The 25,934-nt window shown below is 38.5% G+C and overlaps 1 protein-coding gene across 1 annotated transcript; it reads left to right on the top strand.

The window, feature by feature from the left end:
- On the top strand, positions 1-25,554 carry TIMMDC1 (translocase of inner mitochondrial membrane domain containing 1). The gene is made up of 7 exons (XM_002813251.6): positions 1-417; positions 2,183-2,348; positions 5,003-5,091; positions 5,426-5,493; positions 15,111-15,189; positions 18,672-18,782; positions 25,093-25,554. The coding sequence occupies exons 1-7, from the start codon at positions 128-130 to the stop codon at positions 25,241-25,243; spliced, it is 954 nt and encodes a 317-aa protein (XP_002813297.3). The 5' UTR covers positions 1-127; the 3' UTR covers positions 25,244-25,554.
- Positions 25,555-25,934: the final 380 nt, after the last annotated feature.

The following is a 25,934-nucleotide window of genomic DNA, read 5'->3' as shown; positions in this document are numbered from 1 at the left end:
CCCGCCCCCTGGCCTTTGCCCCGGTCGGGCGGGACTTCCTGTGTCGTATTTCCAAGGACTCCAAAGTGAGGCCCCGGACTGAAGGCGTGGGTGTCGAGCCCTCTAGCAGAGGGTTAGCCTGGGTCAAATGCACGGATTCTCACCTCGTACAGTTACGCTCTCCCGCGGCACGTCCGGGAGGACTTCAAGTCCTGAGCGCTCAAGTTTGTCCGTCGGTCGAGAGAAGGCCATGGAGGTGCCGCCACCGGCACCGCGGAGCTTTCTCTGTAGAGCATTGTGTCCATTTCCCCGAGTCTTTGCTGCCGAGGCTGCCGATTCGGAAGCCCTTGAGGAGCGTCAGAAGCGGCTTCCCTACGTCCCAGAGCTCTGTTACCCGGAATCTGGATGGGACCGCCTCCGGGAGCTGTTTGGCAAAGAGTAAAAGTGCCTAGGGTCTGAAGTGGGGTAGGGGGCCGCGAAAGCGGTGTCCTGCAGCGTTGGCAGCCTGGGTCAGCCTTAGGACACCAGGGATGGTGTGCTTCATTTTTAAATTATATTTGAGGTTCTGATATTTGTAACCCAAGCTTGTATCTTTTTTCTTTCTTTCTTTTTTTTTTTTTTTTTCCAGACAGGGTCTTGCTCTGTCGCCCAGGCTGGAGTGCTGTGGTGCTATCTCGGCTCACTGCAACCTCTGCCTCTGGGACTCAAGTGATCCTCCCACCTCAGCTTCCCGATTAATTGGGACTACAGGCGCGCGCTACCACGCCCGGCTAATTTTTTTTAAATGTATTTTTTATAGATAGGGTACTTGCCATGTTGCCTGGGCTGGTCTTGAACTCTTGGACTTAGGCGATCCGCCTACCTCGGCTTCCCAAAGTCCTGGGATTACAGGCGTGAGCCACCGCGCCAGCCCAAACTCGTTTTGTTTTTGTTTTTTTTTGAGACTGAGTCGCGCTCTATCGCCCAGGCTGGAGTGTAGTGGTGCGATCTTGGCTCACTGCACTCTCCACCTGCCAGGTTCAAGCGGTTCTCCTGCCTCAGCCTCCAGAGTAGCTAGGATTACAGTTGCCCACTACCATGCCCAGCTAATTTTTGTATTTTTAGTAGAGACGGGATTTCACCATTGGCCAGGGTGGTCTGGAACTCCTGACCTCACGTGATCTGTCTGCTTCCACTTCCCAAAGTGCTGGGATTACAGGCCTGAGCCACCGCGGCTGGACTGCGCCCGCCCTAGAAGGGCAATTATTTTATAGTAACTTAATACTTAAGACAGCTATTTGTTAGAGCAGTTTCAGGATGACATCTTGGAAGCCTCATTAGCAGTTCTAGCTTCTTATGCATTTGAGAGTAACAAATTGAATTAAATAATAGCTTTTCCTTGTTATTTTAGATTGGCATGTGCCACCCACTGCATAGTGAACTTTCCCAGTGCGTTTTTTAAAAAACATTTATTTGTTTATTTTTAGAGCCAGGATCTTTGCTATGTTGCTATGCTGGATTTGAACTCGGGCTCAAGTTCTACCTCAGCCTCCTAAGTTAGCTGTGACTACAGGCGTGTGCCACTGTGCCCAGCCCAATGCTTTTATTAGTACAGTCCTATCTGAGTATTTCATGAAATTATTTAGTAAAATAGAATTTAGATTTTTTTGTTTTACATCCACGTTTTTATTCTTTCATACGTTGCCCTAAAATCTCACGAGTTGGTGTGATTTCTAAAAGTTAACTTAAGATTTAAACGGAAATATTGGTCTCTCTATCCAACTCACAAATTCTTCCTATTTCTAGGGGTGTAATAGTCATCAAATAAAAGCACCTTTTTAAAAACTTTATTGGAGTAGGAAATGCATTTCAAAAAATGTGCATAAGTATACTGATGAATGAATTTTCACAAACTGAACATAGCTGTACCCAACACTCAGAAAGAAATGGCAACTATTGTAACATCCCAAAAGCTCCCCTTGTGCCTTTTCCGGTCATTGTCTTTTCAGGAGTTGCCACTATCCTAATTCTAACAGCATAGCTTCATTTTGTGTGAGACTTAAGTTCCTTTTAATATAACTGAACTGTTTAATTCATCTGAGAATTCTACCTATGATGAAAAATGTTGTGATGTTAGCATTTGGGATAATTCTGATTATAGAGTCTCTTGGAGAGCAATGTCCATAAACTAATCCCAAACAACATTGTCTTTTTGATGTTGTAGTGAACAGCAGAGAATTTCAAAGGACCTTGCTGATATCTGTAAGACGGCAGCTATAGCAGGCATCATTGGCTGGATGTATGGGGGAATACCAGCTTTTATTCATGCTAAACAACAATACATTGAGCAGAGCCAGGCAGAAATTTATCAGAACCGGTTTGATGCTGTGGTATGTACTGGTGATCTAAAGAAATTTGGGGCACACTGACTTAGCAATTCACTTTACACTTAATCATTCAATTAGGTTGTGGGGATGGAGGGTTGTTTTAAGGTGTCAGAGTAAAGAAATAAAGTCTGTACTTAATAACAGTGGAAGTACTAATGTTAAAGTGCCTGCATGTGGTTTGAGAGACTACTTTCTTCAGAACAGGCGTGTTTGGCATCACCACTATGGCTTTTCTTTCTCAAATACGTTTCTTCCAATCCCCTGCTAAATCGTCAAGGCTCAGTTGTAACATATTTACCTCATTCACAAAGCCTCCATGAGTATAGGAGCTCACACTAAAGCAATAGTTAACATTTATAACTTTATAGAGTGCTACCTCATTTGTTACATCATTAGATCTGTACATCAGTTCTTCTGTGAGAATATTAAAGCTCAGAGAATTTTTAACTTTTTATTTTGAAATTATGGCAGGCTTGAAAGTTGCAAAACTAGTACAAAGATTTCCTATATACCTTTCATCCAGATTCTCCACTGTTAACATTTTACCATGTTTGTTTTATCATTCTCCCTCTGTATAATATGTACTAATTTTTTCTGAGCTACTTGACAGTAGGTTATAGACATGATGAATACTTCAGTGTGTATTTCCTAAAAACAAGGAAATTCTCTTATACAACCACAATTATAATATCAAGATCAGGAAATTAACACTGATATAGTACTATTATCGTATTTAAAGACCTGTAAATTTTGCTGGTTATCCCACAGTATCATTTATTTTAAAAATAAATAAAAAATATGTATTTTTCGGAAGTTAGGCTTGAGTTCTTATTAAAAAATTAATTAATTAAAGTTTTTTTTGTCTGGTCCAGAATCTGACCCTGGATCACATGTTGAATTTGCCTGTCATGCTGCTTTGGTCTCATTTAGTCTGGAAGAGTTTCTCTGTTTTTATCTTTCATGGCCTTGACTATGGGTGATTTATTTTGTAGAATATCCCTCAATTTGGGTTTGTTTGATGGTTTCTCATGATTGCATTCAGGCTATGTTTTTTGACAGGAATACCCTAGAACTGAAATTAAATTAGAAACCCATGATATCTCTGTCCCTTTACTGGTGATGTTTACTTCAGTTACTTGGTTAAGATGGCCTCTGCCAACTATACACTGTAAAATTACTATGTTTTTCCTTTGTAATTTATAAGTATTTTGAGTACTTGTTAGTTCCTTTGAGACTATGTAAATATCCTGCTTTTCATCAAATTTCTACTACTTAAATGCTATTATAAACTATAATGTTTCTACTATCTGAAAACTATTCTAAATTCTTAGCATTTATAAATTTTTTTAAAAATTATTTATTCATTTATTTATTTTTTGAGACAAGGTCTCACTCTGTTGCCCAGGCTGGAGTACAGTGGCACAGTCTTGGCTTGCTGCAACCCCTATTTCCCAGGCTCACTCGATTCTCCTGTCTCAGCCTCCCAAGTAGCTGGGACTATAGGCATGTGCCACCATTCCCAGCTAATTTTTGTATTTTTTGTAGAGACAGGGTTTTGCCGTTTTGCCCAGGCTGGTCTCAAACTCCTCAGCTCAAGCAGTTCACCCTCCTTGGCCTCCCAAAGGGTTGGGATTATAGGTGTGAGCCACTGTGCCCAGCCTATTTTTATTTTTTAATTAATTAATTTTTTTTTGAAATTTTTTGAGGCAGGGTCTTGCTGCCTCAGTGCAGGCTGGAGTGCAGTGGCGCGATCATAGCTCACCACAGCCTCAAACTTCTGGACTCAAGGTTTCCTCCTGCCTCAGCCTTCCGAGTAGCTAGGACTGCAAACACACACCACCATGCCTAGCTAATTTTTAAATTTTTTTTGTAAAGGCAGGATCTCGCTATGTTGCCCAGGCTGGTCTTAAACTTGTCGGCTCAAGTGATCCTCCCTGGTTGCCTCCCAAAGTGCTGAGATTACAGGCGTGAGCCACCATACCCAGGCAGTTTTAGCATTTAATGATGATTCTGCCTGTAACAATTATTACTGTGGTGGCCAAATGGGCATTTTCTAAAGTCTATCATTCTTTCTACATTTATTGGTTAGTAGTATGCTCTAAGGAAGTGTTTTCCCTTCCCCCTCTATTTACATATTTATTTATCTATTTATAATTTATTTCTATCAGTAGGGACTCATGGATTCTTATTTTATTCTGTAGATTTATAATTCATTACAGGTTGAGCATCACAAATCTGAAATCCTGAATGCTCAGATTCAAAACTTTTTGAGCATTGACACGTCATTCAAAGGAATTGCTCATTGGAGCATTTCAGATTTCGGTTTTTTGGATTTGGGATGCTCAACCAGTAAGTGTTAAAAGCGCATATTTCCAAATCTGAAAAAATCCTAAATCCAATTATCAGATAAGGAATTTGGTCTCAAGTATCAGATAAGGGATACTCAACCATTTTGCATCTCCTGATAGGATAGGCTACACATGGAACTTTTACGTAAGCCTCGGTACTTAAAGAATAATATTTCTAGAGATTTTCTAGTATTTCTATCTGTTTGGGTGTACCTGACTAATCCATAGCTAAAATTCCTGTACTGCAGTTCTAGAATAAGGAAAATATGATGGTGTCTTAGAACCTCACAGTTTTTTAATTAACTTTAGCAATCTGCACATCGTGCTGCCACACGAGGCTTCATTCGTTATGGCTGGCGCTGGGGTTGGAGAACTGCAGTGTTTGTGACTATATTCAAGTAAGTTCACTCTGAATTGTGAGATAGTGAATTTTCTTGATATTGTTTTAGGAGTGTGTCTTTTGAGCAGGTGGGGTTATGAAAACTGAATACCCACATGAAAGTGATTAATAATGCCTTTTTTTTTTTTTTCAAGAACTTTTGTCTGTGTAAAAGACTGGTACAGTTATGGTTTTACAACCATGTCTGGAACACATTGAAGGGGCCTAGGCTAGGACCAGGGATTAATATAGTAGGCTTTTCTAAATCTATTAAGTCAGTGAAAATAACACTCAAGAAGGTAAATGGGATATGCTTTAAATCTTATATTTTCCTTCTCCTCCGTTTTTCCCAGCACAGTGAATACTACTCTGAATGTATACCGAAATAAAGATGCCTTAAGCCATTTTGTAATTGCAGGAGGTAAGACATTTTTGTTTATATTTTTCAGTCTTCTCAAATACAGTTTAGAAGATGTGTAAGGACTTATACATCAGAACTACTGAATTCTTCGGTTGGCTTCCCATCACATCTCATCAACATTGATGCAAAACGTATTTATGGACAGTGTTGTGCTTCACCCTTGGTATACTCAATGGGCAAAACAGCAAGGCCCTTGCTTTCTTTGAATTTTAATGTCTCATATGTATGTGATAATACGGTTGTTGTGATAGAAAGTAACAATTCGGTGGAACAATGGGATCTCATATGGACAGGGTAGTCAGAGAAGGCCTTTCTGAGGAAGTGACATTTGAGCTGATACCAAAGAATAGGAAGGAACAAGACTTGCAAGGAAGGATGTCCTAAATAGAGGGAACATCAAGGGGGAAGGCTCTAAGGCAATACATTTCCTTAAAAGCAGGATAATCTGGTGAGTGAGGGGAAGAGTAGCTTGAGATGAGATTGGTGAGGACTATAGGAAGGGACTAGATTTTTTATGGTAAGAACTTGGATTTTATTTTGAAGCTCTCTGCCTCTAGTATATATATGTATATTTTCTTTTTAATGAGCATTAAAAACAGAAGTTACAATGGTGATTACCAGAGACTGGATATGGCGTTGGGAAGATGTTGGTCAAAGGATACAAAATTTCATTTAGACAGGAGGAATAAGTTCAAGAGATCTATTTAAAACATGGTAACTGTGGTTAATAACAGTGTATTGTATACTTCAAAATTGCTTTTAAAAATAGATTTTGGCCAAGTGGTGGCTCACACCTGTAATCCCAGCACTTTGGGAGGCCAAGGCAGGTGGATCACCAGAGGTGATTTGAGACCAGCCTGGCCAACATGGTGAAACCCCATCTCTACTAAAAATACAAAAATTAGCTGGGTGTGGTGGCGGGTGCCTGTAATCCCAGCTACTTGGGAGGCTGAGGCAAGAGAATCACTTGAACCCAGGAGGCAGAGGTTGCAGTGAGCTGAGTTCGCGCCATTGCACTCCAACCTGGGCAACAAGAGTGAAACTCTGTCTCAAAAAAAAAAAAAAGTAGATTTTAAGTGTTCTCACACAAAAAACTGTATGTGAAGTAATGTGTAAGTTAATTAGCTTAATTTAGCCATTCCCCAATATATACATACTGCAAAACATGTTGTACACCATATGTGTACAATTTTTACTTGTCAGATTTAAAAAATTTTTAAATGAGCATTCATTTCAGAAAGGTAAATTAAGTTAACCACCATATACACTCAATCACTGACTCATATACATTCTTGTATGTACAACACACATATGTATTCTGAACATAAGTTTGTTTTTGTTTTTTTTTTTTGAGATGGAGTTTCGCTATTGTTGCCCAGGCTGGAGTACAATGGCGTGATCTCGGCTCACTGCAACCTCTTGCCTCCCAGGTTCAAGGGATTCTCCTGCCTCAGCCTCCCGAGTAGCTGGGATTACAGGCACGCACCACCATGCCCAGCTAATTTTTTGTATTTTTAGCAGAGAAGGGGTTTCTTCATGTTGGTCAGGCTGGTCTTGAACTCCCAACCTCAGGTGATCCGCCCATCTCGGCCTCTCAGAGTGCTGGGATTATAGGCGTGAGCTACCACGCCCGGCTTGAACATAACAGTTTTTAAATGTTTTTTTGGAAATAAGCTTACAAAAGATTGCAAAATAAAAATAATACAAAGAACAGTCTGTATCCTTCACATACAGAGATTTAGCCATTGTTAACAATTCATGCTGAGAATTTATCCTAAATTAAGTCAGACAACTTGCTTTATCTTCTTGCTACTGCATGCACTCTCCCTCTTCTCTGTGTATATGTGTACACACATGGGAAAACACATACACAATTTGAACTTTTTTTTTAACTTTTAACTTCAGGGGTACATGTGCAGGATATGTAAGTTTGTTACTTAGGTAAACGCATGTCGTGGAGGTTTGCTATACAGATTCTTTCATCACTCAAGTATTAAGCCTAGTATCTTAGTTGTTTTTCCTGATCCTCAACATTTTAATGAACTTTTTAAAATACAAAACTAGAAATAGGCATTAATAGCGTTAGAGCAGCCAGATTGTTTCATTTTTAAATTTGCAAGCATTTTTACATGAGTCTTGTCTTCCCACTTTTACTTCCTTACTTGCTCCTGCTGTTACATTCAACTGTCATCTGTTAAATGTCAAAACCAGGCCAGGCACAGTGGCTCACGCCTGTAACCAGCACTTTGGGAGGCCAAGGTGGGCAGATCGCTTGAGTATAGGAGTTTGAGAACAGCCTGGGCAACAAACATGGCAAGACCCTGTGTCTGCAAAAAATTATCTGGGCGTGGTGATTCATGCCTGTAGTCTCAGCTACTCAGGAGGCTGAGGTGGGAGGATGGCATGAGCCCAGGAGGTCGAGGCTATAGTGAGGTGTGATCATGCCACCTCATTCCAGCCTGGGTGACAGAGCGAGACTCTGTCTCAAAAAAAAAAAAAAAAAGTCAAAACCGGAAACCAAGGAATGATATGGTTCTGCTCTTTATTCTCTTTCCACTTCTTGTCCTATTAATTATACTCATTAAATATACATGGATTCTTTCACTTCTTTTTTCCCACTGCTACTGTCGTATCATCCCTGTTTCTAATCTTGATGTGCTCTACCCGTAACCTAGTTACATTTTTGAAATATGAATATGATTTTGCCACTTTTCTGTTTGAAATTCTTCTATAGTTTCCCATCACTTTAATGTCAATTCTTGATCTGGCATCCATGCACCACTCTTTTGCTTTCACTTTACAATCTCCTTGGATTTCCCAGCCTGTTCTTGCCTTTTGTGAATCAGTCCCTCTTCTTGAATGCACTTTCCCACTACCACAATTAGTTTTGTTCGGCTCCTACTTAACCTTACCTTTCAAAGTCTAGATCATTTGTCAGCCTCAGCTTCCCTAGAGAGTTCTCCCTAGCCATTTTCCTATGTTTAGTTCTATTTAGCTGTCTTTCCCCTGTGTTCACATACTTCACTATTTTTTTCTTTATCTTTGATTTTCTGCAGTTTGAAAATGATATGCCCAGGTGTAATTTTGAGGAACATTTAGTGTGCTTGGTGTTTTCTGAACTTTCTGGATCTGTGGTTTGTTGTCTGACTTAATTTAGGATAAATTCTCAGTTATTGTTTCAAAGATTTCTTTAGCTTTCTCTTCTCCTTCTGGTGTTCTAGTACACTTATACCTTTTGTAATTGTTTCACAGTTCTTGGATATTTTATTCTGTGTTTGTTTGTTTGTTTTTGGTGGAGGGGGTTCCCATCTTTTTTCTCTTTGTCTTTGGGTTTGGGAAGTGTCTGTTGATATGTCTTGAAACTCAGGGATTCTTTCCTCAGCTGTGTCCAGTCTACTATTCTTCAGTTCTGTTACAGTGGGTTTTTAAATTTGTTTTACTGCTAGCATTTCTTTTTGATTCTCTCTTAGAATTTCCGTCTCTCTGCTTATATTGCCCATCTGTTCTTGCATGCTATCTACTTTATCCATTAGAGCCCTTAGTGTATTAGTCATAGTTGCTTTAAACTCTTCATCTGATAAGTCCAGTATCCCCACCATATCTGAGTCTGGTTTTGGTGCTTACTCTGTTAGTCTTACTTGGTCTCTTCAAACTGCTTTTGCCTTTTAGGATGCCTTGTAATTTTTTTTCTTGATAGCTGGACATGATGTACCTGGGTAAAAAAGGAATTGTGGTAAATAGGTCTTTAGTAATTTGGTATTAAGATGTGGGAGAGGGGAAGTGTTTTGCAGTCCTATGATTAGGTTCTTAGTCTTTTAGTGAGCCTGTGCTTCTGAACTGTTAACTTCACAAGTGCTTTTCAGTTTTTTTCCTCTCCTTTGGTGGGACAGGATACTACAGTGGGTTGGAATGGGTATTTCCTTTCTCCCACATGGGAGGCTAGAGCAGTTGCATTTGGATATTCCCCAGGCTGGTTAATCTCTGACAAAACTCCAATAGTTTGGGCTGTGCAAAACCATTTATCTTGAGGGCAGGACTTAGTGAGAATAACGGAATGTTCTGGCATATTTCAAAATGGTTACTTTTTTTCCCCCTTGCCAGAAGCCTGAGGGGATTTTTCTCAGATCTTTACTGGGAGAACTTGGTAGAGCTCCTGGAGTGTGGGGACCCTCTATGATTGGCCCCCTACAGTTTTTAGGTCTTAGACTTTTCTACACTGAGCTTCCAGCAATTTATCATTTATAGTCAAGGTTTCCTACTCTGGTACTGGTGTCCATGGAGGCATCTGCCTGTGGGTTTCTGCTCTAATAAGGTGTGATTCTCTGTATTTGTCTGTCTCTCCTATTTTGAGGGCAGCAGTTTACCCATGATCTCACTTGTTTGATGGATCTAAGAAGAGTTGTCAGTTTTTCCATTTGTTTAGCTTTTTACTTGTTGTTAGGAATAAGTGATAAATTCTAAACTTCTCACATGCCATACCAGAAACTGGAAGTCTTCCTTTCCTTTTTGTCCCCCATCTTGACAAGCTGATAAGAAAGCCCAAGTGCTACCTTGATTGACACCAGCAGGAAGTTTCAGCCATGCAAGCTCAGGCCTACATGAGGGAATTCTTGCTCTAGCCCCACCTTCTAAAACCACAAGCCAGTCAGTCACCCTTCAGGTTCTCAAGTCATTTTGGGACATGCTTGGGATCTCGCCTTGCTCTCCCTGGAAAGCCTCATTATGTGTGTAATAAACCTTTTGGTATCCTCTTAGTACCTCTTGGTACTTTGGCATCTCAATATCTGATTCAAATTTTGGGTGGGGGGGTTTATTGTCTCTGGAGGGTAACCACAGCATCTTGCAAATAGAAAATCCAAATGAATTAAGAAAACCATTGGAAGGCCAGGTGTGGTGGCTCATGCCTGTAATCCCAGCACTTTGGGAGGCCGAGGCAGGCAGATCTCTTGAGATTGGGAGTTTGAGACCAGGCTGGCCCACATGGTGAAACCTCGCCTCTACTAAAAATACAAAAATTAGCTGGGCGTGGTGGTGCACATCTGTAATCCCAGCTACTTGGGAGGCTGAGGCAGGAGAATGGCATGAACCTGGGAGGCGGAGCTTGCAGTGAGCTGAGATCGCGCCACTGCACTCCAGCCTGGGCTACAGAGCGAGACTCCGTCTCAAAAAAAAAAAGTTGAGCATAATTTACTGTGCAACTCAGCAATTCCATGTCTTAGAATCTGCCCAAGATAAATGAAAACATGTCCACGCAAAGGCTTATATATAAATTTTTATAGTGGTGTTATTCTCGACAGCGTCAAACTGAACCCATAAATTCATCAACTAGTGAATGGGTAAATAAAATATGATATGTCCATTCACTTGAATATTTTCATCAATAAAAAACTGATACATGCTGCAACATGAATAAAACTCATGTTGCTGGACATGAGTGAAAAAGCTGGACACAAAAGACTTCATATTGTATAATTCAATTCATATGAAATGTCCAGAATAAGCAAATCTGTAGAGTTAGAAAGTACATTAGTGGATTGAGGTGAGATTGGGAACCAGGAGTAACCACAAATGGGCATGGGGGATCTTTTTGTAATGATGGAATCATTTAAAAATTGGATTTTGGTGATGATTATATAGCAATGCAACTAAATTTTTTTTTTTTTTTTTTGAGACGGAATCTTGCTCTGTCGCTCAGGCTGGAGTGCAGTGGCACGATCTTGGCTCACTGCAACCTCCACCTCCCAGGTTCAAGCGATTCTTCTGCCTCAGCCTCCTGAGTAGCTGGGACTACAGGCATATGCCACCATACCCGGCTAATTTTTGTATTTTTAGCAGAGACAGGGTTTCACCATGTTAGCCAGGATGGTCTCAATCTCCTGACCTCGTGATCCGCCCGCCTCGGCCTCCCTAAGTGCTGAGATTTCAGGCATGAACCACCGTGCCGGGCCACTAAATTTTTTTACTAAAAATTATTGAATTGTACATTTAGGTGAATTTTGTGTTATGTAAATTATACCTCAGTAAAACTGTTAAAAATATATTAACACAAAAGGGGAAAAAGGCAGTGCTTTTAGATAGGAGGAAGCAAAATTGTCTGTATTTGTAGGTAATATTTTAAAAGATGACTTGAAAAATGATTGCTATCAGTAAATTGTAAATATACAAATAGCCTTTTTATATTTCAGTGGTTACTTGAAAAGTAAAAAATTTTCTTAATAATAGTACTAAGAATGTAATATAATAAGGAATAAATTTAGTAAATGTACAACTTCTCTGAAGAAAATTACAAATCATAAATAATAGAAATGGGGAAACAGTTGATAGTTAACCCAGTGTTTTTCTACTTCATTTATAAATTGAAGGCAATTCAAATCAAAATTACAGGCTTTTTTAAAAAAAAGATCTTGATACAATGTCTAAATCATATCTAAAATGCTGATTATAAGAGCACAGCAAAGACATTTCAGAAAAAAAAATGAGGGGTTCTTGCAACTGTAAAATTAAAATCTGTATAAAGTTACAATAAAGAGGACAATAAAGAGGTATTGGTAGATCTGTGGAATGGAATTCAAAGGTCAGGAACAAAACCAAGCACACACAAATAAGTAAAGGTGATCCTTCACATTTGTGGTTTAAGAATAGACCATTCATGGGCTGGAATAGTTATTACCTATTTGGAAAGAAATTATAACTATGTTCAGTACAACAAAATTAGTTAACATTTATTATGGTGCTTATGTAAAAAACGTCCATAAAAGATTGAGGAAAATGTAGAAGTAAATGTGTCTCTGATTTCTGAGTAGGAAGATACGTAAATGTGTACATATACAAGTTGACCTTTGAACAACACTGAAAACAGCTTTGAACACAATAGCAATGCTGACCTCTGCCCTGTGCAGTTGAAAAATCCACATATAACTTTTGACTCCCCCAAAACTTAACTACTAATGGCCTGCTATTCTCCAGAGGCCTTACCAATAACATAAACAGTTGCTTCACGCATAAATAGATTGGTGTCTACGTATATTTTATGCACTTAAAGACATACATTTTTCTTAATTTTTTTTTTGATATTTCTAGGCTAGACAGTTTATCTGCGAGTTTTTTCAAATTATTGCACATTTCCAAAACATTTTTCAGTATATTTATTGAAAAAAATTCATGTGGCCTGGCATGGTGGCTCATGCCTGTAATCCCAGCACTTTGGGAAGCTGAGGCGGGTGGATCACTTGAGATCAGGAGTTCGAGACCAGCCTGGCCAACATGGTGAAACCCCATCTCTACTAAAAAATAAAAAAAAAATAGGTATGGTGGCGCACACCTGTAGTCCCAGCTACTTGGGAGGCTGAGGTGGGGGAGAATAGCTTGAATCTGGGAGGCAAGAGGTTGCAGTGAGCCAAAATCATGCCATTGCACTGCAGCCTCAGCAGCAGAGTGAGACTCTGTCTTAAAAAAAAAAAAAAAGAAAGAAAGAAAAATTTGTATGTAAGTAAATCTGCACAGTTCAAACTCATGTTTATCAACTGTATATATTTTTAAGCATAAGAATTAGGAAACTGGGAAACAGGAAACACAGTTTTGGCCACATAAAATTTTTAAACCTATCTGTGTCATAAATACTATAGAAGACATTAAATGTAAACAATGCCAAAATAATAGTATGTGCAGGTAATGGATAAAAGCCCTAATATATCAAAAAGAAAGGATTAGCTCAGTTGAAGATTGGACAAAGGACATGAATTTGTAATTCACAGACATACCACAAATAACTTGTAAACCTAGGGAAAAACAACTTTTCTCTACTAATCAGAGAAATGCAACTTAAAAATTACATACCACTTCTGGCCTATCAAATTGGAAAAAATAAGAGAATGCAGAAGACTAGATTACTTGCATACTTTTATTTGGAAAATAAGTTTATGCCTCCTTTTTGAATAGCAGTTTAGTAATTTAAGTCAAAAGGCTTAAAAATGTTTATACTTATACCTTTTGACCCAGAAATTTCATTTCTGTGAGTTTGTCCTAAGGAAACAATCAAATGTATAAAAAGATTATTTGTGGAGGGATTATCATCATACCTTTATTTAAAATATCTATAAATAGAAAATCTAAATGTTAGACAAAAATTTGTGGTACCTCCATGCAATGTAACTAGGCGGGAGAAAACTTAGTGATACAGAATTTAATAATATGTTCTGTGAAAATAAAAAATTTAGTATGTACACCATGGCCCCAGTTTTTGTGTTTTTGTTTTTTTTTTTTTTTCATTTAGACAGAGTCTTGCTCTTTTGTCCAGGCTGGAGTGCAGTGGCGTGATCTCGGCTCACTGCAACCTCTGCCGCCCGGGTTCAAGCGATTCTCATGCCTCAGCCTCCTGAGTAGCTGGGATTACAAGTGTGTGCCACCATGCCCGGCTAATTTTTGTATTTTTAGTAGAGGTGGGGTTTCAGCATCTTGGCCAGGCTGGTCTTGAATTCCTGACTTCGTGATCCACCCGTCTCGGCCTCCCAAAGTGCTGGGATTACAGGTGTGAGCCACACCGTGCCCGGCCCCAGTTGTTTTTTTTTGTTTTTTGTTTTTTGTTTTTTTTATTTTGTTTGGAGGATCAGACTAACTTATTACTGACTCTGGGTAATGGGATTAAAGGTGATTTTGATTCTTGTTAATTTAAAAAATTTTAAAAATGAATATATAGTACTTAAAAATATAAACCTCAACTGTTATTTATGTTGTTTTTTGAGACAGAGTCTCATTCTTCCACTGAGGCTAGAGTGCAGGGGTGTGATATCTGCTCACTGCAGCCTCCGCCTCTGGGGTTCAAACAATTCTTGTGCCTCCGCCTCCTGAGTAGCTGGGATTACAGGTGTGCACCACCACACCCAGCTAATTTTTGTATCTTTAGTAGAGGCAGGGTTTTGCCATGTTGTCCAGGCTGACTTAGAACTCCTGACCTCAAGTGATCCGCCTGCCTTGGCCTCCCAAAGTGTTGGGATTACAGGTGTGAGCCACTGCACCTGGCTTCAAATGTTATTATTTAAAAAGTGTTACCACCTTAGATGGCATTAGTTGCATTGTGCATAGTGAAAGGAAAATGAATGAGCATGATTGATGTACAGTCCCAGCAGAAAGGAAAGAAGTCCTTCTGTGCACTGGTCACCAGGTAGCATTGTAAGCCAAATGCTGCTTGCTTGTCACCCTGCCTGAGTGGTGCCGTGTAGCAGTACAGAGAGAGTGAGTCTAGGGGAAGGCATAAACTGGAGGGGCTAGTGAAGGTTTTTTGCTTTTTTATTTTCCTTGAAGAAAGAAAGAGAAGGGGAAAAACATTTTCAGATTTTTAAGGAGAGATGGACAAAAATGAAGCAGAATGAATGGATCCATAGAACATATTGGAGATTTATTTTCGTAGAAGGGATGCTTCTTCCTTTGAATCTGCAGAGTGGATGGGAAGCTACCTGTGTTGGCATTTTAGATTCAGGAAGTATAGGCTGTAGTAGTATATTAACATTGGATTCAGAAAGCTCACTTAGGGATTTGTGCCCTTTTTATAGAAGGAAAGTTTAAAAATAGGATTCTAGTTTTAAAGATGATTTAATATTGCCTTTCTTGTTTTTAAATAGCTGTCACGGGAAGTCTTTTTAGAATAAACATAGGCCTGCGTGGCCTGGTGGCTGGTGGTATAATTGGAGCCTTGCTGGGGTAAGCATTAACATGGTTTGGTTCTAAATTGGCACAGTTTTCATTAATGCCTTGCCTATTAAAAAGTCTCATTTATTTTCAAAGAACAAATTTAATCCTTAGAATCTATAAAAGATCTCTAGTCTTGCATTGGCAGTAGCTTTGACTGTCCATTCTAATTCTACCCCAATAGTTTATCTTATTTACAGTTTTTATTTATAGTTTCTTTTACTTAGTAGTTATTACAATAAATAACATTGACTCAATACAACTATCTAAGATGGTGCCCTTATTCAAAATGCCTTTTTACCAGGTAAAACTGTTTAAATATTGCTAACACCTGAAACTATAGTTCGAATACAGGTATTTATGGGAGCAGGGAAAAAAGAACAAAAAACAGTTAACAAGCATATTCTGTAAAAATTGTTAGTAGGATTTTGTTTGTTTTGCTTAATACATTTTTAAAAAATGTTCTTCCCCAACTTTTTACTTTGAACGATTTCAAACCTACAGAAAAGTTGAATGAATTAGTACATTGAAACCCCATATACCCTTCACCCAGATTCACCAATTGTTAACGCCTTGGTGATGTTTTCCATATCTGTGTATATGTGTGGGATGTGAATATATTTCTTTTTCCCTTTGTTTCTTGGCTGAACTGTTTGAGACCTCATGATACTTCACCCCCTTACATATCAGCATGTATCTCCCAGGATGAAGAGTACTCTTCCATGAAATCATAATACAATTATCACAGTAAACATCGTTTCAACACAACTATCTAAGTTACGGTCTATATTAAAAACTCCTCAATTATCATACTAATGCCCACATGTTTCTCCATTTTGTTTGATCATCCCATCATGATTAGATTAATGTATTTTTGTCAGGAATACAACATAGGTGAAGTTGTATCCTCATGTATCACATCAGGAGATATTCTGTCACCCATTATAAGTAATATTAACTTTAATTACTTGATATATTGGTTTTCTGCTGTGCAACAAATTACCACAAACTGAGCATGTATTGCATGTGAAACAACACCCTTGTAGTTCTGTAGATTATAAGTCTGGCTGGGTTTCCCTGCTCAAGATTTTACAAGGCCAAAGTCAAGGTCTTGGCCGGGCTAGGTTCTTACCTGGAGGCTCTGGGGAAGAATCTGTTTCCAAGCTCATTCAGGTTGTTGACAGAATTTAGTTCCTTGTGGCCAGGCACAGTGGCTCACACCTGTAAAACCAGCACTTTGGGAGGCCGAGGCAGGTAGATCACTTGTGATCAGGAGTTTGAGACCAGCCTGGCCAACATGGTGAAATGCTGTCTCTACTGAAAATACAAAAATTAGTCAGGCATGGTGGCAAGTGCCTGTAATCCCAGATACTCAGGAGGCTGAGGCAGGAGAATTGCTTGAACCCCATATACCCTTCACCTAGGCAGAGGCAGAGGTTGCAGTGAGCCAAGATCGCACCATTGCACTCCAGCCTGGGTGACAGAGTGAGACTCCATCTCAAAAAAAAAAAAAAGAGGAAAAACAAAAAAAAAATTTAGTTCCTTGTGCCTTGAGGTCTGAGGTCCCTGTTTCCTTGCGGGCTGTCAGCCAGACTATTCTCTGTTCCTGGAGGCCACCCACATTTCTTCTCCTAGGGCCCCTTTGTGTTTAAACCAGCTACAGCACATTAACTCCTTCTCATACTTCGAATCTTCAACTTCTACTCTGCCACCAGCCAGGGAAAACTCTGCTTTTGAGTGTTCATTCAGATACCCATCTCCTTTTTCATTACCTCAGATTCAACTAATTAGTAACCTTAATTACATTTCTCAAATCAATTTTGCCATGTAAGATAATATAATCATGGGCATAATATATTCACAGTTGAGGGATTAGGCAGGATATTTGGGGGGACCACTTTAGAATTCTGCCTACCACACTTGGTTAAGGTGTTATCTGTTCAGTGTCTCCATTGCAAAGATATCTTTTTCCCAATGTGATTAATTAGTAATCTGGAGGGCGAAACTGAATATCCTGCTCTCCAGCTATCTTTTCATCATGTGTTTTTAATGATCCATTGACGACCCATGCTGTAATCGGTTGGTTACTAGAAAGGTGGTTGTAAATGTTGATAAGCTAGTTCTGTCAGTTCTTCTGTTTTTATTAGTTGGTATTTGTCTGACTAGAAGAGTGCTACCTTCATCCTCCACCTGTTCACCCCTTTGTCTACCTTCTTTGAAGGAGAAGGTAATGCTATAGATTTAAGGATTTTTTAAAAATTTGAATTAAATAAAATCAGCATGTCATAATCTACTGCTGCCATTGCTTTTGTTGTAATGTTAATATGCCAGTTTGGTTTGAAGGGAAAAGTTGTAGGAGTTAGCAACAAAAATATTTTTTATTGCGATAATAAACACATAGCATAACATTCACCATCTTAATCATATTTTAAGTGTATAGTTCAAAAATGCCAAGTATATTCACATTGTGCATGAGATCTCTAGAACTTTTTTATCTTGAGAAATGAAACTATATCCATTAAAAACTAATTTCCCCTCCCCATACCCTCCACCCCTCAGCAAACATATTTCTAATTTCTGTTTCTAAGATTTTGACTACTTTAGATACTTCATATGAGTGGAATCATACACTATTTGTCCTTTTGTGACTAGCGTATTTTACTTAGCATAATAATGTCCTTGAAGTTTATCTATGTTGTAGCCTGTCGGACGGATTGCCCTCTTTTTAAAAAGGTTGCATAATACTCCATTGTATGTGTATGTTACATTTTCTTTAACCATCTGTCAGTGAACATTTATGTTGCTTCCACTTAGCAAAAATAGTTATTAGTATGAGGTTACTTAAATTGTAGCTGGAGGAAATTTAAGGTGTATGAAGGTCAAATACTTCTAGTCTGAGAACACAAGAACCAAACTCTCTTCATCACTATAATAATTATTATCTAAATCAGTTTCTCAATGGGTTGCTGTTGGCATTGTGGGTGAGACAGTTACGCCAGACTCCTGAACTTTAGGATATTTTGGTGGTCCCACCCCCAAAAGCCAGTAGCATCCCTCCCTCAACCAAAAATGCCCTCCACATTTCCTGTCTCCTAGAGGAACTAGTGCCATTCTGAACTAGAAATTTCATTTCTGAGAAATCTTTGGTGTGGGGCTACTTACTAGAACTTGCCATAAATATATTTTTTTTTCCTCTTTGTTTTGATTTATTTCTCATTCCTCATAAAAACAGCCAGTTTCTAGATCTGTTGTTTTATTATATATCAGTTAACTTTAGGAGGTTGTAGTGATTGTTTTTCTCTGTTGTTTAGACCAAGGAAGAGATTAACTCAGTGTTTTTCTTTATTTGACAAGGACACTTTAATTCTCAAATGTTCCTATACCTAATAGTGAACAAGTGGCTCTGGTGTTGCTCACACCTTAGCAGAGAATCTCACATGTTGCAAGGTCTAATGACTCTTTTTTCCTAAGCTTTCCCTCTCCTTTCTTCTCAGCACTCCTGTAGGAGGCCTGCTGATGGCATTTCAGAAGTACTCTGGTGAGACTGTTCAGGAGAGAAAACAGAAGGATCAAAAGGCACTCCATGAGCTAAAACTGGAAGAGTGGTAAGGAACATGTTGAGCCCAGGGAATCTTGGCTGTCTTGCCCCAGGCCTTATATAGTGGTGCTCTTTTAAACTTATGTACTCTAAACTGCCACTCAATTCAAAGAAGAGTTTATCTTTACCGAGTCCTTCAACTCATACTGTACATTGTCTTTTAATCTATTTAAGGAGAATGGAAAAATGAAAGACATTAATTTTAGTTTTAATTTAATGAAGATCTTTCTTTGGATATCTTTTTAAGTTAAAATGGTGTAAATCTTACTTGCTTGCATGTTTTTTCTTTTCCTATGTTCTTAACTGCATAAGAAATTACCTAAAGGGAATATTCACCAAGGAGTGAGCTTTACCTGGCTTACTTAAAAAGTGACATCCTTAGCCTGGCAGGGTGGCTCACACCTGTAATCCCAGCACTTTGGGAGGCCAAGACAGGTGGATCATCTGAGGTCAGGAGTTCGAGACCAGCCTGGCCAACATGGCAAAACCCCATGTCTACTAAAAGTACAAAAATTAGCTGGGCATGGTGGCACGTGCCTGTAGTCCCAGCTACTCAAGGAGGCTGAGGCAAGAGAATCACTTGAACCTGGGAAGCGGAGGTTTCAGTGAGCCATGATTGTGCTCCAGCCTGGGCCACAGAGCAAGACTCAGTCGGTCTCAAAAAAGAAAGCGACTTTTTTTTTTTTTTTTGCATACATATGTAAGACACAGCATGTTAAGTCTCCACAAAGATTCTATTTCTTGCTGTAGACACAGAGGAATTAGGTGGACAGTGGTTGTTCATGCACTGAATGCCACTGAGGAACATGAAAACTTTTACCTGTTGCATCTAATCATCTCCTGGGATGCAATTTGTGGGACAGGGCAATCAGACTGATAGCTGACTTTGTTTGCACAGATTCAATATGTAAGATGAATACAACAGGCTGCCATCTAGTGCTCTTGAGTACAAATGATTCTCACTAGTTCAGCTTCCTGGGTGCCTAAGATAGCATTGGCTGCTGCTGCTGTTGCTGTTTTGGTATTATAATTGGATAGATGAGAAATCATTTTTTTCCAGTGTTTTCATTTGAAACCTCCATTTCTGCTAACCACACACACACAGACACACACACGGAAATTCTTAAGAGCTGTAGGTCCATCATCCAAGGACTTAAGTGCTATATGAGAAGAAAAGCATTGAGGTTGCAGTGAGCTGAGATTGTGCCACTGCACTCTAGCCTGGGCCACAGAGCAATACTTCATCTCAAAAAAAAAAAAAAAAATTAAAAAAGTAAATCAAACATTAAAAACTGCAGAAGCTTGTCAGTGATTTAGAGATCAGTGATTTTGAGATGGAAAAGCTTAAGAATGGCTGGCTAAGGCCATTCTAAGGTCATTCACCTGGAGTCTTCCACCACTGGCAACCCTGCCAATTCTAGTGGCTGAGCTGCCACGTGCACCCCTGGAAGACTGGCTCATCCAGGGCCCGCTGCCACCATTTACCTCCCCCCATCAGGTTAACAGCAGATTTGCCAGCAGAAACGTTACAGGTCAGGAGAGAATGGGATGATACATTCCGAGTGCTAAAAGGAAAGAACAAACAAACAGACAAACAAAACCCAAAAAACTCCTGCGAAGAGTATTATACCTGGCAAAGCTATTTTTCCAAAATGAAGGAGAAATAGTCTTCCCAAGACAGGCAAACACTGAGGGAATTTATCACCACTAGACTGCCTTATAAGAAATGCTTAAAGAACTCCTATATCTGAATGCAAAAGCACGGTAACTACCATTATGGAAACGTGAAAGAATAAAACTCACTGGTAGAGCAGATACACAAATAAGAATGAGAAAGGAATCAAACCTTATAATTACAAAAATCTACCAACCATGAAAATAACTAAGAGGGGAAGAAAGGGGAACAAAGATTATACAAAACAACCAGGAAACACTTAACAAAATGACAGGAGTAAATCCACACCTATCAACAACAATGTTGAATATAAACACTTTAAATTCCCCAATTAAAGATTTAGACTGGCTGAATGAATAAAAAAAGTTTAAAGACTCAACTATATATACTGACTATAAGAAACTTCACCTGTAAAGGTACAGATAGGCTGAAAATAAAGGGATAGAAAAGGATGTTCATGCAAATGGAAACCATAAATGAGCAGGAATAGCTATACTTATGCTAGATAAAATAGGCTTTAAATAAAAAACTATAAAAAGAGACAAGGTCATTATATAATGGTAAAGAGATCAATTCAGCAAGAGGAAATAACAACTGTAAATATATATGCACCCAACACCAGAGCATCCATATATATATATAAACAAATAATATTAGAGCTAAAGGGAGAGATAAACCCTAATGTAATAGCTGGGGACTTCAACACCACACTCCCAGCACTGGACAGATCATCTAGACAGAAAATCAACAAAGAAATATCAGACTTAAACTGTGCTATAGATCAAATGGATCTAGCAGACATTTACAGAACATCACATCCAACAGCTGCAAAATACACATTTTTCTTATCTTGAAGTGTTCTTCAGGATAAATCATATGTTAGGCTACAAAACAAGTCTCAACAAATTTTTAAAGATCAAAATAACATCAAATATTTTTTCAGACCACAGCAGAATAAAACTAGAAATCAGTAGCAGGAAGGACTTTGGAAACTGTGCAAATACACAGAAATTAAATAATATGCTCTGGAACAACCAATAGGTCAATGAAAAAATTAAGAAGGAAATTAAAAAATTTCTTGAAACAAATGAAAATAGAAACACAACATACCAAAACCTATGGGATACAGCAAAAGCATCACTAACAGGAAAGTTTATAGTAATAAATGCCTCCATCAAAAAGTAGAAATGTTTCAAATAAACAACCTAACACTGCACCTCAGGGAACTCGAAAAGCAAGAACAAACTAAACCCAAAATCAGTAGAAGGAAATAAATAAAAAGATCAGAGCAGAGCTAAGTGAAGTAGAGACTTAAAAACAAACAAACAAACAAAAAAACATGAAAGAAGAACTAAATGAAAAGTTGGTTTCTTGAAAACAAACAAAATCAAGAAACCACTAGTTAGACTAAGAAAAAAGACCCAATTAAGGTAAAAAACAAAAAAGGAGACATTACAACTGATACCACGGACATATTCATATCATTAGAGATTATTAGGAAACAACTATATGCCAAGAAATTGGAAAAGCTACAGGAAATGGATACATTCCTGAGCCCCTATAATCTATCGAGATTGAGCCAAGAAGTAATGGAAAACCTGAACAGACCAATAACAAGTAACAAGATTGAACTGGTAATAAAAAGTCTCCCAACAAAGAAAAGTCCAGGACCACATGGCTTCATTGCTAAATTCTGCCAAACAGTTAAAGAAGAATTAAGACCAATTCTCAAACGGTTCCGAAATATTGAAGATGAGAGAATTCTTCCAAACTCATTCTACAAGGCTAACATTACCCTTATACAACAGAAAACAGACAAAGGCTCATTAAAAAGCAACAACAACAACAAAACCTACAGGCCAATGTATTCTACAAAACAATCCTTAACAAGATACCAGCAAACCAAGTCCATGAGTACATCAAAAAGATTACACATCATGAACAAGTGGAATTTATCCTAGGGATACAAGGATGGTGCAGCATACACAAATCAATAAATGTGTTACATCATATAAACGGAAGGAAAAAAACCATATGATCATCTCAATAAATGAGAAAAAGCATTTGGTAAAATTCAACACCCCTTCTTGATAACACCTCCCAAAAAGTTAGGGGTAGAAGGCCTATTTCTCAGTACAATAAAGGCTATATATGTCAAACTCACAGCTAATATCATACTGAACAGGGAAAAGTGAAAAGCTTTTCCCTCAAAGAACTGGAATGAAATAGGAATGCCCGCTCTTACCAGTCTTGTTCAACATAGTATTAGAAATCCTAGCCAGAGCAGTTAGGCAAGAAAAAGAAAGGGCATTGGAGGCCAGGCACAGTGGCTCACACTTGTAATTCCAGGACTTCGGGAGGCCGAGGCAGGCGGATCACTTGAGGTCAGGAGTTCGAGACCAGCCTGACCAACGTGGTGAAACCCCATCTCTACTAAAAATACAAAAATTGTGGTGGTACACACCTGTAATCCCAACTACGTGGGAGGCTGAGGCAGGAGGATTGTTTGAGCCTGGGAGGTGGAGGTTGCAATGAACCAAGATGGCGCAACTGCACTCCAGCCTGAGTGACAGAATGAGACAAAAGAAAATTAGTCAGGCACAGTAGTGCATGCCTGTAGCCCCAGTTACTTGGGAGACTGAGGCTGAAGGATCCCTTGAGCCCAGTAATTCAAGGCAGCAGTGAGCCATGATCGTGTTACTGCACTCCAGCCTGGGCAACAAAGTGAGTCCCTGTCTCTTTAAAAAAAAAGTGGGCGGGGGAGCTTGGGGGGAAACTTGTATTTCTCAAAAAATACCTACAAGTGCTAACAAGTATATGAAAAAGTATTCAACATAACTAATCAGGGAAATGCAAATCAAAACCACAATGAAATATGGTTTGGGGACAGTTTGGGAAATTGGAGTGATATTTATCCCAATTAGAATGTCTATTATCAGAAAGACAAAAAATAAATTTTGGCGAGGATGTAGAAAGAAAAGGGAACTCATATACTTTTGGTAGGAATGCAAATTAGTACAGCCTTTATAGAAACAGTATGGAAGTTCCTCAGAAAACTAAAAATAGAACTACTGTAAGATCCAGCAATCTTCCCTACTAGGTATTTATCCAAAGGAAAAGAAACCAGCATATCAAAGAGTTATCTGCGCCCCCATGCTTATTGCAGCACTATTAATAGCCAAGGTATGGAATCAACGTCAGTGTCCATCAACAGATGGATGGATAAAGAAAATGTGGTATATATCCACCATAGAATACTATTCAGCCATAATAAAGAATGTAATCGTGTCATTTGTGGGAACATGGATGAGCCTGGAGGACATTGTTATGTAAAATAAGTCATACACAGAAAGATAAATACTGCATGTTCTGTTGCTCATGTGGGAGCTAAAAAATGGGCTCATAGAAGTAAAGAGTAGAATTATGGTTACTGGAGGCTGAGGAGGGGACAGGGAAGGGTGTAAGAAGAGGAGATTTAAGGGATTGATTAATGGATACAAAATTATAACTAGATCGGAGGCATAAATTCTAGTGTTCTGTGGCACTGTAGGATGACTATAGTTAATAATAATTTATTGTATATTTTCAAGTAGCTGGAAGAGAGGATATTTGAATGGTCCCAGCAGTACGAAATGATAAATGTTTGAGGTGATGCATATGCTAATTACCCTGATTTGATCATTACACATTGTATATGTATGAAAATATCACTTTGTACTTCATAAATATGTACAATTATTAGTATCAATTTTAAGAAGGATGGATAAAAACAACTTGAATCATAGTAATGAAAGAATACTTTGGCAGAATGAAAGTGTCAAAATTATATAGCATTTACACGTATGTGTGTTTATATGTGTGTGTGTGTGTGAGAGATATTTCTAAGGAGAGTTAATAAACATTTAAGTGTCTTGTATGTGCCTACTTCTTTGCTTGAAAATAATACAGGAAAATCGAACAAATTGAGAGTCAAAAAAAATTGCCTCAATGAGCAGAAAATGTAGAAAACTGACTATAGAGATACAGAAGAACAAATGACCAAATCTGTGAAGAGTTGAGAAGAAACTTTAACCCTGATAATCACTTAAGGAAGACACTAATACTTGATTTAGAAACAGAACTGATCTATTATTTGGAAATTAGTTTTTAACTCTTCATAAATATAAATCTGTAGTGTTGTTCTATCTTACTTTTCTCTACCTAGGATTACCATTGTTATAGCCTTTGTCCAGTTCCTACAAGGTCTGGTCACAGAGTTTAAGAGTGTCAGGGTACTTACATTCCCCCAGCCCGGGAGCAAGAGGACAGCGAGACTTCAAGCCTTCACACCTTAGCACAAAGTGTGTCAGTTCCCACACATCACTCCTGTGAGAACTCTAGAACCCAGCATACTAGGAATATCTTATGGATCAGAGCTGTCACCACAACGGTATCCATTATGGTAATGTGGAAATCATAATTGGCTTGTGAGGTTAGGAGAGAGAAGAAAGTTACTGTATTTGAAGTTCAGGGATCAGTATTTGCTTCTAAGTTGGTATACCAAAGCAGGGAGGAAAAGGCAAATGCTATCCTTTTTGTTTTAAATCTGTAAGAACTAAAGAAATGGAGCAGTATTTGATTTATCCTTTTTATTTGATTACAGGAAAGGCAGACTACAAGTTACTGAGCACCTCCCTGAGAAAATTGAAAGTAGTTTACAGGAAAATGAACCTGAGAATGATGCTAAGAAAATTGAAGCACTGCTAAACCTTCCTAGAAACCCTTCAGTAATAGATAAACAAGACAAGGACTGAAAGTGCTCTGAACTTGAAATTCATTGGAGAGTTGAAGGGAGCTATGCTGCCATGTCCGTTGAATGCCAACAGGCCACTCTTTGGTCAGCCTGCTGACAAATGTAAGTGCTATTACCTGTGGTGGCAGTGGCTTGCTCTTGTCTTTTTCTTTTCTTTTTAACTAAGAATGGGGCTGTTATACTCTCACTTTACTTACCCTTAAATTTAAATACATATTTATGTTTGTATTAATCTATCAATATATACGTACATGAATATATCCACCCACCTAGATTTTAAGCAGTAAATAAAACATTTCACAAAAGATTAAAGTTGAATTTTACAGTTCGTATATTCATGTGGTCCTTTGAAAGGGTATTCTAGAAATCACTGGAAGGAGGAGAGGAAAGAACCACGTAGGCAAATGGTCTGTGAAACCCTTGGGTCCTGGAAGCGTTGTGAGTGTAAATGTGTAGTAGTGTTTGGTTTCATCTAAATAAACAAAAATGATTTCTTTCATACTTGAAATAAAATACAAATTCAACAAAAAGTAGATCAGCATTATTAAAGAAATGGTTCAACTTTGTTTCTTCCCTTAGTATTGCTGACAAAGTATCTGCTGTAGAATACAGGAATTACTTAGAATAGAAACATAGTCATCACAACTGTTACTAAATGGAAAAGAAAAGAATTATTGAGTTAAGTATTTCTG

The sequence above is a fragment of the Pongo abelii genome, chromosome 2 (genome assembly GCF_028885655.2).
Source record: "Pongo abelii isolate AG06213 chromosome 2, NHGRI_mPonAbe1-v2.0_pri, whole genome shotgun sequence".
Taxonomy (NCBI): Eukaryota; Metazoa; Chordata; class Mammalia; order Primates; family Hominidae; genus Pongo; species Pongo abelii.
The sequence above is the reverse complement of the archived record's forward strand: the minus strand, read 5'-3'. Positions and strand labels throughout refer to the sequence as shown.

Excerpts from the sequence above, each read along its gene's own strand:
- TIMMDC1 (XM_002813251.6), top strand. The coding sequence starts at position 128 with ATGCACGGATTCTCACCTCGTACAGTTACGCTCTCCCGCGGCACGTCC. Across the intron at positions 2,349-5,002 it reads AGAACCGGTTTGATGCTGTG|CAATCTGCACATCGTGCTGC; the intron begins GTATGTACTGGT and ends AATTAACTTTAG. Across the intron at positions 5,092-5,425 it reads GTGTTTGTGACTATATTCAA|CACAGTGAATACTACTCTGA; the intron begins GTAAGTTCACTC and ends CGTTTTTCCCAG.